The sequence below is a fragment of the Papio anubis genome, chromosome 11 (genome assembly GCF_008728515.1).
Source record: "Papio anubis isolate 15944 chromosome 11, Panubis1.0, whole genome shotgun sequence".
NCBI lineage: Eukaryota > Metazoa > Chordata > Mammalia > Primates > Cercopithecidae > Papio > Papio anubis.
Window position 1 is genome coordinate 1,367,203 of NC_044986.1, and position 16,347 is coordinate 1,383,549.

Here is a 16,347-nt window from a genome sequence, read left to right on the forward strand (position 1 = left end):
GGCCCCGCGTCGCGGCCAATGGGCGACGCGGCCGCAGATCCGCCTGGCCCCGCCCCGCCCTGTGAGTTCCTCCCGCCGGGCGGCGGGGCTGGGCTCAGTCCAGGAGCGCAGCTGGGCCGCGGCGCTCCTGCCTCCGCTTTCCCAGCGCCCGCAGCTGAAGCGCAGCCCGCAGCCCGCAGCCCGGCGCGGACTCCCATCGCCGCAGTCGCCCTCCGGCGCCATGTCGCAGAACGGAGCGCCCGGGATGCAGGAGGAGAGCCTGCAGGGTGAGGCCGAGGAGGCGGCGCGGGAGCCAGGGGGCGCGGGGGGAAGCCTGGAGGAAGGCCAGAGGGAGGCCGAGGGGGCGCCAAGGGAGGTTGCCGGGGAGGCCTGGGGGACATCGCGGGCCGGGCGAGGCTGCGCCACCCGCCCCTCCCGTGCCCGCCCCTCCTGTGGGCGTGCGGAGCCCGGGGCGTGGGGACCCCACGTACTGCCCGGGGTTCGCGGCCTCGCCGCTCGGGCGGGGGTTGGCTTGGACCCGGGTCGGACCGCACGGGAAAGCCCCGATTCTCCAGCTCCGCCAAGCTGGAATTCCACCTGGAGGTGAATCTGCGTCTCGCAGTTGGTCCGAGAAGCCTCAAAGTCCACGTTGCCCTCCGCGGTCTGTAGTTCAGACCCGTATTGGTTTTAACGACCAAACACCAAGGCGTGGCCAGTGGACTGTTATGTGCTTTAATTTTGTTATTAATGTTTATATCCGTGGTGATTTAGGATTTCCTGAAGGGTGAAGGCGGAGATGGGAGGGGGTTACAGTGTTTTTAAAATACGGCATTTAATGGGCATGTTCCAGTTCTACTAGAGGGTCGTTCCAAAACAAAGCTTTAAATTACTTACGGGTTAAGAAAACACAAGCACAAGGACGCTGCCAGTGCCGCACTCAGTCGTTACAGCCTGCTTAATGCCCGAGTAGAGGCTCGCCCTGTGCCCTTGGCTAGATTCGCAAGACCATGCGTTCGCGCAGCGGGAAACGCAGGCCCGGGGTGCAGGACTTGCCCCACGCACAGCCAGGTGGCGTGGAGACCCTCCCCACCCGGTGGGTCCGCGTCAGAGTCCAGACAGCATTTGCTCAGGGAAGCGGACACTGAAGCCGCCTTCCCAGGGTCCCTAGGGCCCAAGCCTAGGAGGAGGGACCTGGTGGCAGCTGACCTTTGTGTTCTCTGAAGCCAGAGTTTACTAAGCAAAATTAGCATGTAAATAAGCTTGGGAACGGGCTGCTGAAACCTCTTGACTGTGAACTTTTAATCTTCATTGAGATTTTTTTAAACCATGTATTCACATAAATTCAGTGAGTTGCTAATTTTATTACAAAAAAAAATTTTTACTAGGCAGGACTTAGTTACTGTAATATATTAAATATATATATATATTTGAACACTACAACCATATTTTTTTAACTTTTTTTTTTTTTTTTTTTTTTTTTAAGAGACGGGGTCTATGTTGCCCAGGCTGGTCTGAACTGGGCTCAAGCGATCCTCCCGCCTCGGCCTCCCAAAGTGCTGGAATTAATAGGTCTGAGCCACCGCGCCTGGCCTAGAACCATATTTTTAAAAATCCTGTAATTCGGATTTTTCCTCTTGAAATTTAAACATTGGCTATTACTATTTTGGAATATATTAAGGGGTGTTTTCCTGTCTTTTGTTATAAAATCCAAGGGATGTTTTTATAAACTCTTTGCCATAAAATCACCCATTTTCCGGTTGTGTTACTCTTGACATTGTGCGTTTCACTGCCTGGCTGGGATCTGGGCGCTGGGAGGTGGAGGGGGCCCCGGGGGGGCCTCGGTCCTCTCTCCAGTATGTAACTTACACAGGCTGCTGAGTCATTGGCAGTGCAAGACGGCCAGCGCCGGAGTTGCGAGGTTTTTGTTTTTCTGTTTTGTTTATTCTGTAAAAGGATAGTTACCCGCGGGGTGGATCCCATGTAGGCGATTCCTTGGGCCGCCCTGAGTGTCCGCGCGTCAGGACGGGGCCACCGTGGGCTCGGCGTGGGCGGGGTTGGCCTGTCCCGCGGGCTCCAGCCGCCTGCAAATCCGGCGCGGAGCGGTGGCTCGCCCAGGCAGCGCTCACCTCTGCCCCTCTGATTTCACTGCCCCTTGTTTACCTCGGAACAGAGAACTGTGGGAGCCTCGCAGCCAGACCCGCAGATGGAAGCAGCGAGCACTCTCTCTGCCTGTACCCTCTGGGGCCAGCTGCTTTTCCTGAGGAGTTGACGGCAAAATGGGCTGATTCCGTTCCTTTCTATCTCTTGATCATTCTGGCTATTGTTGTTGACCCGCAGGATGCTCGTATTCGTCCTTTTTTTCCTCTTTATTTTTTACGAGCCCAGTCTTACTTTGTCGCCCAGGCTGGAGTGCAGTAGCACAATCATTATATAGCTCACTGCAGCCGAGAACTTGGCCTTTTTCTCCTAGGCATGTCACTGCTGACATGCAGGAGAGGTAGGATTCTGTGATGAGACCGGGTCACGGTTGCGCGGCATCACTTCCTTGAAGGACCCACTGTCTTCACCAGGAGGGCATCAGTTCAGTAAACTGCTTGCCCATTTACTCTGGAGCTTCCGTATTTAATGATCCAAGCCCTCAGCTCTTCACCCACTACTGTGTCTGCAACTGGCAGATGGTTCTCTTGTCAGAGGCAGCTCACCATGGGTAAAGTTGTAATAGGGGAAAAGATGCTTCCACTTATTTTGGAGCGGAATTGTAGCATTGTGTGCTTTGAGACCTGAAGGGGTTGCAGACATCTAGATTCTTGTCCAAGACCTGCATTTCATAGATGGTCACAATGAGGTTCTAGAGGTGGAGTGAAAGATAAGGCTGGCAACTTAAGGAGAAGCCAAGGACTCTGCATTAAGCACCAGTGGGATACCTGGAGCCCAGATGCCTGAGACTGTGTGCCATAGGCCAGGGTCCTGGAGGAGAGCCTGGCAAGGGGAAGGTCGAGGGAAACGAGCCGTTAGAAGCCAGGGACCTGATTTACCTACCGGGCTGACTTGATGCTTGAAATATTTTGTCAGGCAAGTCACTTTTGTTCCTCTCCACACTAACCTGAGAAGCTTTAAAGGTAAAAACAGCAATTTCTTAGAGCCCACCTCCCCTGGGGAAGAAGCCCTTTGTATGGTTTTGGGGGTGCTAGTTCCCTCTGGGGTTCACAGCGCCTCTGCTTCAGGCTTTTTTTCTGGGATGCTGCCTCCCTCTCTTCTGACATTTATCCCAGAGCTTTTTCAGTCTATTTTCTGGATTCCACCCCAGCATCCCAAATAGTCACTTTCAGAGTGGGCTGAGGCTGGGTTTTTGGAAAACAATGAAAAAATACCACAGGTGATTCTCCCTTCATAGCCAGAGTTGAGATTGTCATCCCAGGTTAGGGCATAGGGTGGCCTTGAGAACTTGGCCCTGTGTTTACTCCACGTGGGGCTCATGGCTGTGGCCAGTGAATCCATGTTGAAGAATGGGACCCAGGGAGTTGCCCTGGGGACATACAGAGGGCAATGAATCGAAGGCATTCCCCGGAGTCTGTCACTGGAGAGAGAACTGCTTCGGGCACCTAGAGAAGCTGAATGTCAGATGATTTTCTTTTCTTTTCTTTCTTTTTTTTTTTTTTTTACATAAAGTGAGAATAAGACATGGATTAAGAACTCTTGTTGGAGTGTATTCTGTCTCTGAGATAGACCTATCAGTTTTCTTTTTGTAATGTGATGTAAATATAGTCTAGGCTTTTCAAAATCTCATCTGCCTTGATATAGAAGGGAGGTAAGACTTACTGGCTGTGTGTCTTGTTAGCACTGTAAATTATAACTAAGGAAGGAGGGGGAGGAACCTAAGGAGAGGGAGGCGAAACGAGATTAGGAAGGAGGGCTTTTGTTGCAGCAGCCACAGCAGCACCTTTCTTTCTGGGGCCTAATTATGCTACAGTTATTTGAAGTAAACTACTTGTGATTATGAGCAGGTTTTCTAAGGTCATTAAGCAACCTCACTCCCCATCTTTCTTTGAAAAGGTGAATGATCTGAGTGGAGAACTGTAACATGTGAGTAGATACGCAGCATGCTGCATTCTCCAGGAAGTGCCTTTCCTACCCGGTTGCTGTAGGTTAATAATAAAACTCCTGTCCCTTAGTAAATCATTCCTGGGAATACAGCTTTTGGGCCCAAAGTCATTAGCCATAGACAATCCGGAATGGGTTTTTTTTGTTTCCTGGATTTTTAGGATCTTTTCTGGGGCGATTTTTAAAAAGCACTGCTTTGGTTTGAATATGTCCTCCCCATGTTGCCCGTGGTATGGTAGTAAAAGGTGGACCTTTAAGAGGTGGCTTGGCCATGGGGGCTCCTCTCTAGTGAATGGGATTAGTGCTCTGAGGGGCTGGATGGAGGGAGGTAGGTCCCTCTGTGCCCTCATTGAAGGGATGGGGCAGGAAGGCCCTCCCCCGACACCAGATGTTGGTGCCTGGATCTTGGACTTCCCAGCCTCTAGAAGGGAGATCAATTTCTGTTGGTAAATCACTTAGTCTGTGGGATTCTGTTACAGTAGCACAGAGAGAGGAAGACAGAGATACACTTGTCTCCACTTTATCTTCCTCTCCCTATCGTCTTCAGCTTGCCCCTTGTGTGATAGATACATGTGTTTGGTCTTGACCCTACTTCCCGGTGCAGAGCACCTCAACCCCTGGGATTTCCTGAGCAGTAAGTGTCCTTTTTTTTCCCCCCCCGGAGACAGAGTTTCACTCTTGTTGCCCAGGCTGGAGTGCAGTGGCAGGTCTCGCCTCACTGCAATCTCCACCTCCTGGGTTCAAGCGATTCTTCTGCATCAGCCTCCCGAGTAGCTGGGATTACAGGCACCCAACACGCCCAGCTAATTTTGTATTTTTAGTAGAGACGGGGTTTCACCATGTTGGTCAGGCTGGTCTCCAACTTCTGACCTCAGGTGATCCCGCCTGCTTCAGCCTCCCAAAGTGCTGGGATTACGGGCGTGTGCCACTGTGCCAATAAGTGTCTTAAGCACGTTTATTAAGGAAGTAAAAGAATAAAAGGGTGGCAACTCCATAGGCAGAGCAGCCTGACCAGTGTGTGTGTTATTCATAGTCACCCTGTCAGCAGTGTGCTCCAAAAGTGCTCCTTGGTTCACCATTTTTGGTGTGAGTTGTAAGGAGCCCCTTCAGAATACACTGCTAATACAGCGGTTGGAGGGCGGCCCCAGGCTAGTTATTTGAGGTAGAAATTCCCAGGGAAGCCCCTCCTAGGAGGGGAGAGGACTGGAGATGGAGATGGGGGAGCCATGAGGTACGGGTAGCATGGTTGGGGTTATGGTTGGGGTTAGGGTTGGGATGTGTGGGGTAGGGGGGTCTGGTTAGGGTTAGGGTTGGGATGTGGGGTAGGTGGGTGTCTCATCTCAGAGAGCGTGGTTGGGGTTAGGGTTGGGATGTGTGGGGTAGGTGGGGATCTGGGCTGTATGTCATTTCCATTTGGCTCCTCTGTAATTGTTTCTGGTAAATTGATAAAGTAAAATGTTTTTCTGAGTTCTATGAGTTGTAGCAAATTATTGAACCTGAGGGGGGTGTGTGGGATCCCCTGAGTAGGTAGAGGGACTGGCAAAAATGTGGGTAACCTGGACACCCCATTCTCCACTTGCATCTGTGGGAACAGCCTTGTGGGCTCGACACTAACTCTAGGTAGATAGTCAGAATGGAATTGAATCGTTGGACTACCCCGGTGGTGGTGACTTGGTGTCCCACATTTGATGATAAGAGTGGCATCGGAGAAGAGACATCTTCAAGCTCCATTTGTGTTCCATATCGTCAGATATCTGAACAACACTTTTGGCCATACTGTCTAGTCAGATGAGCGGTTTCAGGAATGGTGTGGTCTATCCATCTCGGAAGGCACCGTGTAGCCTCTGCCAGAGTGTGGGGCAGACTGGCCTGGGCCTTTCTCCTGCAGTGAGCTCCAGGCTCCAAGACAGACCCTGGCCTGCCTTTGTATTAGGGATGTGCTTCTTGTGGGCCAGGACATGAGGCAACGTGAGAGGCCAAAGAGAACAGTCATGTGTTAATTTGAAAATCTGTGTGATCATTTCGTTAGCAACTTACTGGAGGCTGTTTGATGGTATAAGTTGCAAATCCACATTTCTTTCCTGGGCCTTTGGTTTGCTTTTTTCTGGTTAATATGAAATATACTCAGCAACAAGTGGCGTATTGAGGCTGGGCCAGGCCTCTTTCAGGAGAGATGCCTAGTGTGTGTGGAAGGCTGAACGCCTGCCTTTGCTTCCAGTGAACATGACGGATGAAGAGGCTGCTCCGTTCCCTCTAATAGCATGGTGTTGGTAGTGCTGTGTTGGTTTAAGGACAGTCAGCAGCTCAGGGTGATTATTCTACTTACTCAAATTATAGTGACCGCAAAATGAGATAATTCCATTGTTCTCCTCCGTAAGTTTCTCCATCTTTTGTGACCTGCACTTTCCTCCCACTGCACTCCATCCTCCATACGCTACCAGAGGAAGCTTTTACCAGATTTGCTTTAAATAAATAAACCTATGACACAAAGTAGAGAAATTATCCTGGGCCCAGAAATAGACGTGTGCCTATGTGCACGCTTCATGTCTGACAAAGGAAGCAGCGCAGAGCAGAAGCGAGGTGGGAGCTGCCTGCAATAAATGGGGCATCCGTATCACATCAGTGGAAAAATTAATCCACGTAGATTTTGGATCTAAATGTGAATGTCATAACAGTAGAGCTATGTGAAAATAACAGAACAGAACAGAATAGCTCAGGAAGGGACTGCTACATTTGACTGAAGTAAAATCAAGAACTTCTGTACATCAGAAGGCATGGTAAGTGAAAAGAACAAGCTACCAAGTGAAAGTTACTTGCAACGCATTTAAATATGCAGAAAAATGCATATCTAGAGTACAGAATTATCCCAGAAAAATGCATATCTAGAGTACAGAATTATCCCAGAATTGCACTTTTAGCAGTAAGGGAACGGGAGCAGCGTTCCAGCCTCAGTTTCTATTTATAATGGTGACAAGGAAAAAATACTGCTGGGTGCCCACAAATAAGACAGATAATAGAAAAGAATGAGAGATTTGAAGAACCAGTTCAAAAAAGATGCTATCCAGATGGCTAGCAAACTTGTAAAATCGTGTTTAACATTGTTAGAAATTAAATACATGCAAAGTAAGCCACAAAATACAAGTAATAGAGGCTGGGCATGGTGGCTCACACCTGTAATCCCAGCACATTGGGAGGCCGAGGTGAGAAGATTGCTTGGGCCCAGAAGTTCGAGACCAGCCTGGGCAACATAGCAAGACCCCATCTCCTAAAAAAAATAGCCAGGAGTAGTGGTGCATGCCTGTAGTTCCAGCTATTCCGGAGGCGTCAGCTAGAAGATGGCTTGAACCCAGGAGTTTGAGATTATAGTGAGCCTTCATTGTGCCGCTGCACTCCAGCCTGGGTGACAAAATGAGACTCCGTCTCTAAAAGAAACAGAAAATAGAGGTCAAACCTTTTAAAGAAAACTTTAAATCCCTTAAGCTTATGTTGACATTATTTTTTTAAGACCCCTTTTTCCAAATAATAGCCTTTTTCTTAGAGAAGCTCACTGCAAGAAAGCATTCTAATTGGATTCTGGCGACTCAGCAGAGTTCCTGGACATTTGCTTGGTATAAACGGACTGCAAGACATGGACAGATATGTGGTCTCAGCCCCAGGAGGCTTCCTTCCTGTACCCAGAGAGTGTGTGTGTAGACAGTCACTGCCATGCAAGTGGGCAGAGGGATGTCTTCAAGGTGGGGTTAAGGGATGGTTCCTGGCGTGTCACCATGGCTACCTCTTGGAAATGGAGGGGCAGGCTGGTTAGATATTAAGACCAGATTCCAGAGTGGGTAGAAAATTCCATCTGTGCCCCTTTTTTTGTTCCCACCAGGCTCCTGGGTGGAATTGCACTTCAGCAATAATGGGAACGGCAGCAGCGTTCCAGCCTCGGTTTCTATTTATAATGGTGACATGGAAAAAATACTGCTGGACGCACAGCATGAGTCTGGACGGAGTAGCTCCAAGAGTTCTCACTGTGACAGGTAGGTGCACGCCAGCAAGCGTACGCGTTACAGTGCTGATGTCTTCAGTGGGTGACAGTCACCTCTAGGACAGGGGGCTGCTGTTCCCCTCAGGCCGCGTTCGGGAGTGGCTCCTGCTGCCCTCTTTGGGGATGCAGCGTCCTGGGACTTAGTCTGTGGGGAGCCATGTTCAAGTCGCCAGTAGGCAGCAGAACAGCCACGAACCCCGCTCTGAGAAACGCACTCACGCGCCTCAGCAGGGCCGTGGTCGCAGGAGTGGTTCCTGACGCGCCTCAGCAGGGCCGTGGTCGCAGGAGTGGTTCCTGGGTAGCAGCACTTCTGAGCGACTCCAGGGTAGAGTGGCTGAGTGGTCAAAGGTCGCGTGCCCTTGAGAACTGTGCAACAGACCGTGAAGGCGGCAGGTGACAAAGCCAGCCGCTCGCCAGCTGCCTCCCCCCCGCCTCTTCTCTGAAGACTGGCTAGCTAACTCCTGTCGGGCTCAGCCGACAGGGCTGAGGAGTAGTTTGGCTCTGGCTGGTGCTGGGTGGAAGGGAAGACGCACACTGGCTAGAGCCCCTCATCACGGAGGCGGCTGGAGGCCTTTGGGGTTTGAGCTTCTAATGATAGAATGTTCATATGATGTTGTTTTTCTCATTCTATTCACATTGCCAAGCCCACCTCGCTCACAGACACCACAAGATACTAACAGAGCCTCTGAACCAGATACCCATAGCATTGGAGAGAAAAACAGCTCACAGGTAAGCTGGAAGAAGAATGTGAGTCATAAGTATTTGTGATCTGTTTGTACAGGAAATGGTTTAAAATGTAATTGAGCACCTCAGAGAAAAGTCGGGCTTTAAGGGTGTCCCTGCCTGCCATCAGGGATACACTGGAAAGGAGGAAGGGCTCCCTGGTGGCTGCAGCCTAGAGAGGAGGGAGGGACCACTGGAAAGGGTGGCAGTGAGCCAGCTACTGGCTGGTCTTTCCTTGTGGTGGTTAGTTGGACAGTGAGTGGGTTTTAATACTTGCATGCTGTGTGGGACTCAGGCGTTACCCGCGGGGCCATTTGAGGCCATTCGGTCACTGTGGCTGTGACTCTGAGGTGTCCTCCTCATTAGACATTGTCACTGCCTGCTGGAAATTACACCCTGTGCCTTTCCTAGCATTAGTCCTGAGCTAACTGGTGCCTGAGCAGTGCATTAGTGGCTGATCAACCTGGTAATTTAGTGTAAGATCATCTTTTTTAAAAAAAGTTTTTTGTAGAGACGGGGTCTCCCTGTGTTGCCCAGGCTGGTCTTGAACTCCAGGGCTCAAGTGATCCTCCCAAAATCCTGGGACTATAGGTGTGAGACTCCATGTCCAGCCTGAGATGACTTTTCTAATGGTAACAGATACTTAATGGGCTTTACATGCCGTCATTCAGCATTGTTGTGAAAACGGAGTCTTAGAGGAAAAAGTGTGCCTCGGGTTATTGCCTTGGTTTACTATCATTCTCCCTTCGCAGATAGGGTTCGAGGCAGTGATCAGTACTGTCTTGCTCAGTTATATCTGGTAGTGCCTTACTTACCTTGTTGCAGACGAGATGCGCGATAAATGTTTTCTTGGGTGTTTGTTGATGGTGAGAACTTTAACGACGGACCGTGTTCTGTATTTTGGAAGCTCTGTGAGGAAGCATGGCCTTCCAGGCAGGATTAGTAGCTGGCTCTTCAGTGCTAGCTTCCCTCAAGGCTTCCTTCACCAAGGAAACAAGGAGTCCCTGTTACCCAGGCCTTCTCAGGGACATCCCCCTGGCCCCACTCTGAGGGTTCCAGAGCGCAGCATGATTTTGGGAGCCCCGGGAGCCCTGGCTGTGGATGTGTGGGTGCACCCCAGGGCGTGCGGCCCGCTCCTCGGCACATGGGGCTATATCCAGCTTGGGTATACCCAGATGTTTGGTGGGTTTGGGGAGCTATATTCTGATTTTCAATTTTATTTCTTTTTTTTTGAGACAGGGTATTGTCGTTTTCACTGTTTTAAAACAAAAATTTCCCCTTAGTTTTAAAAGGAATTAGATGTTCAGGTACAGAATTCTGAAAATGCAAAAAAGTAGAGAAGCACTGAGACTCTCGGATTTAAAGTCCTCTTTAATGTTTCGTGCTGTTATATAATTCTGAGGATTTGGCCGCAGCTGTGGTTGTGTGTACATTTCTGCCTTTTCCCTCCTGCTTTTCCCGGAAGCATCTTGTAAACCTGCTCACTATCCAGTGTCCGTTTCCTTCGTCATGTCCCTGTTTTGAGCCATTTTCGGCTGTTTTCATTTTCTTTTGTTATAACCAGTGCTGCAGTCACCATCTTTGCCCTCATGTCACGTGACTTCCCTAGGACAGTGTTTGCCGCTGTCAGTACTCCAGCATCTCACAGTGAACCAGATGTATTTACGCCCTGGGTGGGACTCCCCCGAGGTGATCTGTACCTGGAGGAGGCGAGCGAGCCGGGAGCCGGGAGTGTGGTACGGCCCGGGGAAGGCCCCCAGCCCCAGGACTCCCCTTGGACCACAGTCCGGGGCAGTGACATGTGCCTTTGGGCTCTTGAATGGAGCCTGCAGTTGTGAAGCTCGGGTGGGAGGTGGGTGTCATGTGTGGTACGTTAATCGGCATTTAACATCGACTTTATCTTAGTCTGAGGAAGATGATATTGAGAGAAGGAAAGAAGTTGAAAGCATCTTGAAGAAAAACTCAGACTGGATATGGGATTGGTCAAGTCGGCCGGAAAATATTCCCCCCAAGTGAGTGTGTTCTCAGTGTCACGGGGGCTCCCCTTGACAGAGGACACATCGGCTGACACGTTTCTTCCCGCCTCAGGGAGTTCCTCTTTAAACACCCGAAGCGCACGGCCACCCTCAGCATGAGGAACACGAGCGTCATGAAGAAAGGGGGCATATTCTCTGCGGAGTTCCTGAAAGTTTTCCTTCCGTCTCTGCTGCTCTCTCATTTGCTGGCCATCGGATTGGGGTAGGTGATGTGACTCTCTGACTCCCGCCATGGCATGTCGTGGGGCAATTCTGGGTCGCGGTGATTTATTCGTAAACTATTTCCTGAAGTCCGGCTCATCAGTTACAGCTTGGTGCATTTTCGCAAACACACCCACAGTCACTGTTCAGGTCAAGAAACCACAAGCCTACAGCCCCAAAAGGCCCCAGCACAGGCGCCCTGTGGTGCTGTGTGGCATGGACGAGTCTGCCTGTTGCTCACTGTATATAAATGGAGTCACAGCAGGGATTCTTATGTCTGACCTTTGTCCTGTGTGTAGTTAAAAGCAGTCTCATTTCTGCGTAGTACTGCATGGTGGGGCCGCCCCCAGCTGTCTGCTGTAGATGGAGGGCCTCAGTTACTTGCTGTACTTCCTCCAGGACCGGACTGTTGTTCTACTTAACTCTCAGCAATAAAGAAACCAGTGCGGTCTCTGATTTTTCTGGCTTGAGTATCGCTCCTGTTGCCCAGGCTGGAGTGCAGTGGCGTGATCTCGGTTCACTGCAAACTCTGCCTCCCAGGTTCAAGCGACTCTCCTGCCTCAGCCTCCTGAGTAGCTGGGATTACAGGTGCCCACCACCATGCCTGGTTAATTTTTGTATTTTTAGTAGAGACGGGGTTTCACCATGTTGCCCAGGCTGATCTCGAACTCAAGTAATCGCTCACCTCGGCCTCCAAAGTGCTGGGATTACAGGTGTGAACCACCATGCCTGACCTTTTCTGGCTTCTTATACTAACTAATTCTGCAGAAAACACAGAGACCAGGCAGGTGCCACTGTGGATTCTCAAGAGCGTTAGCTGCAGCAGTGGTGAAGAGCCAGAGCGGGAAGCCAAAACCGCTCCTCTTAGGGCTGGTCCCACCCTCTCTCAGTGGGGAGGAGGGATCTAGTCCTGGTGTGCAAACAGTGTTCTATGGCTGCTGTGTATTAGACAGACTGGAAAGACTGGAATGCCACTGGGGGCAGGTGGGTTCCGTTGGCCAGAGGGCTCACATCTGGGGTCGAAGGAAACGGGATAAAAGCCACTGAGTTTCCTGGGCCGGGGCCTGAGTGCTGCCATGTCTCCACCTCGCCCTCCCATGTGTACGGCTTTCTCCTAGCTCTTGTACACATTCTCACGTCCACCCCCGTCACCTTTATTTCTGCCAGTGCTTTTTGGAGTCAGACCCACAGACTGCATCAGCATCACCAGGCAGTTTGCTTTCTGGAGCCTTTTCCAGAACTGTCAAGCAGACTCCGGGGGCAAGGCCTCAGGATCCTCATTTTAAATACGAGGTTTAGCCCTTCCTTTCAGGATGGATTTCTGCAGCCACTGCTTCCCAACTACTGTCCTCTGTCCTGCTCAGGTTTTCAGAGCCTGATACTGCCACTGGTGACCCACACCCCCTCAGCAGCTTTCCAGAACCACACTATAAAATCTGCCCCGAAGGCTGCTGCAGCATGGTCTGTGCCCACAGTGTCCACCGCACCACTGCCCATAGGCCAGCACTGTCTGTGCTCACAGTACCCACCGCACCACTGCCCATAGGCCAGCACTGTCTGTGCTCACAGTACCACTAGCGCCCATAGGTCCGGAACTGCACTATAAAATCTGCCCCCGAAAGCTGCTGCAGCAAGGTCTGTGCTCATAGTGCCCACCCCACCACCCACAGGCCAGGCCAGCCAGGCTTCCGATTCTGCCCCCTTTCCTGGAGACCCATCCTCCTCCCTCCTGCAGTGATGCCCGCTGGTCCGCTGGAGCGAGCCTCTCTATTGCCGACACTCCTGCATCTTTAGTTTGGGACATCTCTCCCACTACTGAACTTAAACCACGTGAGGGCAGGGTCTTCATTTTTAAGCAGTTGACCTTGGTGAGGCTGGTGGCGATGAACTGGCAACACCATCTTGCCCTGGTAGGTGACTTCCCCCAGCATTGAGTTGGAACAAAGCAGCTTTCTGTCTGGAAACAGCGTTTCAGTTTGGTGATCCTTCTAGGCAAGAATACAATCTGATGTTTTCTAATTAATACAAAATACATATTGATAAAACACTCGGTAAAAGATTACAGATAGATTCATTACAAAATTTTTATAATGGATATAAAATCACCAGTCTCTTGCATAAGCTCTAACCACAGTGAGCTACCCTGTTTCAGCTGTAACACAATCTCCTGGGAATCACAAGATACATTAACTACTGATTCCTTTTTCTGTTAAGGATCTATATTGGAAGGCGTCTGACAACCTCCACCAGCACCTTTTGATGAAGAACTGGAGTCTGACTTGGTTCATTAGTGGGATTACTTCTGAGCTTGCAATGCAGCTCACTGAAGAGCTGTTAGATCCTGGGGTGGCCGCGTCACTTGTGTTTATTTGTTCTGTAAATGCTGCGTTCCTAATTTAGTAAAACAAAACAACAGACACTAAAATCATGTTGATCTATAATTATACCTATGAGGTCAATTAATAAGCATGTCAGACTGATTAATATCTATTGTAAAAATTTGGTAGTGAATTTGGATATTAGATATAAATACCTGAATATAATTTTAATATCCTATTCCTGATGTATGTTGTATTTTAAAAATTATCTGCAACCTTAATTCAGTTGAAGTACTTTATATTTCAAAAGAATGAATAACATTGATAATAAAATCGCTACTTTAAGGGGTTTGTCCAAAATAAATATTGTGGCCTTATATATCACACTATTGTAGAAAGTATTATTTAATTTAAATGGATGCAGGTTGTCTACTAAAGATTATACATAACTATGCTAATTGTTCGTAATCAACAGAAACTAAGAGAGAGCTACAAACTCAGCTGTACCGTTCATACACTAAACTCTTCTTGCTTTTGCAGTATAAGGAATTAAGTCTCCGATCATTAGGTAATCACCTTGGATGATCAGTTTTCTGCTGAAGGCACCTGCTCAGTGTCTTTTCCTCTTTATCACTCTGCATTGGTGAATTTAATCCTCTCCTTTGTGCCCAACTTGTGTGTGCTTTTAAAATCAGCTTTATTCTAAGCAAATCTGTGTCTACTTTAAAAGACTGGAAATGGGGAAAAAATAAATAAATCTTTGCCAAATCCTTCAGATTACTGTATTTACATATGGTTTCAAATCAGACATCATAATAGCTTCTTGATGAAACCAGGACTGGTCCCTATTTTGATATTATCTTTCCTACAGCAAGCTTTTTAGAAAGGCTGCCTGTCCAGGCCTTGGTGTTTCATCTTTCCACGCGTAATTCGGGTGTGAAATCTAACATTGTCATTTGTAAAGATCTCTGTTGATACTACCTTGGAAGCAGTCACTTCTGGAGGAAGTGGATGGCATGACATCAGAATTCCTTTATATAATTTAACCTCAGAATAGTCTGAGATCATTTCGAAGCACGCTGGTCAAGGAATTCGTTTCTGTTTTAGAGCAAATATGTTTGCTGTTTGTCTTCCATCGCAAACGTGGAGTTTCAGCACCTTACAGAGCTTAGTGAACCCCCTGCTCACCATCAAAGTTAGCACACAACAAAGCCAACCACGTGTCCCCCTCACAGATGATAATGGCTGAACTCTCAGTGAAACCAGCTGTACGGCCGGGCTCAGTGGCTCACGCCTGTAATCCCAGCACTTTGGGAGGCCGAGGTGGGCGGATCACTTGAGGTCAGAAGTTCAAGACCAGCCTGGCCAACATGATGAAACCCCATCTCTAATAAAATACCAGTGAAACAAGAGCAATGGCACGTGCCTGTAATCCCAGCTGCTTGGGAGGCTAAGGCAGGAGAACCGCTGGAATCTGGGAGGCAGAGATGGTGGTGAGCAGAAATCCATGCCTCCCAGCCTGGGAAAGGAGAATGAGACTCCATCTCAAAAAAAAAAAAAAAAAAAGAATAGTTGGAGGTACCGAGCTCTGGGACTGGGCCAGTGTGATGGTTCCACACGTGTAATCCCAACACTTTGGGAGGCCCAGGTAGGAGGATCACATGAGTCCAGAAGTTCGAGACCAGCCTGGGGGAGCATAGCAAGACCCTGTCTCTACAAAAAATACAAAACTTAGCCTTGTGTGGTGGCACACACCTGTAGCCCCAGCTGCTCGGGAGACTGAGGCAGGAGGATCCCTTGAGCCCAGGAGTTCAAGGCTGCAGTGAGCCAGGATAGTGCACGCAGCCTGGCAAGAGCAAGGAAGACCCTGTTTCAAAAAAACCAGAACTCTGGGACTGGAGTGCTTTAGACAGATGGGACAAGAATCAAGTTTTCTAGAGGTGTTTTTCATTAGATTGTAACATTAGACATTCATTAAAAACGAAGTCTGATGTGTGTATCCATGTTTTTATCTTTGAGGTAGGGTAATGGCAGTAAGTGAGCCTTTCTGAATAGCTTTTGTAAACAGCCCTTCTTTTCTACAGTGGTGAATACAAGTAACTGCCCACACCACTCATTTCATTAACAAGTTTACAAAATTAACATTACCTAAATGATTTTGGTAGAAAAACATTGTACACCTGGCCACTATTTAGCTAATATTTACTCCGATGCAGACATTTGCCCATACACAACTGCTTAGGGTGTGGAACGGGACGCCTACACGTTGCTTACAAGGAATGCGCATGGCTGCGAGAGAGGAGTCGGCAACACCTCAAAAAACTCCAGCCCTGCATCTATGCTTTGGACGCATGACCCACTTCCAGGAATTCACTCTGGAGACAGACCTAGAAACTTCTACGTGCACATGCACGAGGATATAACTAAATAGGTAGTATTTATTATAACATGATTGTATTAAAATACTTGAAACAATTGAGGTGCCCATGCATAGAGGCGAGTAAGCGACAGTGCTGCCCTGCAGGGCCGGCGCTCTGCCACTCAGGCACGGCGGGGAAGAGCTCGGGATGAGGGGTTTCCAGGGAATGTGAAGTAAAGCAAGGTGCAAAAATAGATGTGTCCCTAGCAGAAAGGAAAGAACATTTGGTAGCAGCTCTTTGAAACAGGAAACCTGTAGCAGTTTTAAGACAGCCCCCGGCCAGGCACCATGGCTCACGCCTGTAATCCCAGCACTTTGGGAGGCTGAGGCGGGTGGATTGCCTGGGCTCAGGAATTCGAGACCAGCCTGGCCAACACGGTGAAACCCCATCTCTACTAAAATACAAGAAAATTAGCCAGGTGTGGCGGCGTGCACCTGCAGTCCCAGCTACTTGGGAGGCTGAGGCAGGAGAATTGCTTGAACCCGGGAGGTGGAGGTTGCAGTGAGCCGAAATCACGCCAATGAACTCCAGCCTGGGCG

General features: G+C 49.3%; 1 protein-coding gene across 1 annotated transcript; it reads left to right on the forward strand.

Annotated features, from left to right (window-relative positions):
• BNIP3 (BCL2 interacting protein 3) lies at positions 1 to 14,163 on the forward strand. The gene is given in 7 exon segments (XM_003904425.5): positions 1 to 162; positions 164 to 266; positions 7,952 to 8,102; positions 8,755 to 8,839; positions 10,739 to 10,845; positions 10,922 to 11,071; positions 13,285 to 14,163. Coding segments are annotated over 7 exon segments (786 nt in total). The 5' UTR covers positions 1 to 18; the 3' UTR covers positions 13,331 to 14,163.
• The last annotated feature ends 2,184 nt before the right edge of the window (positions 14,164 to 16,347 follow it).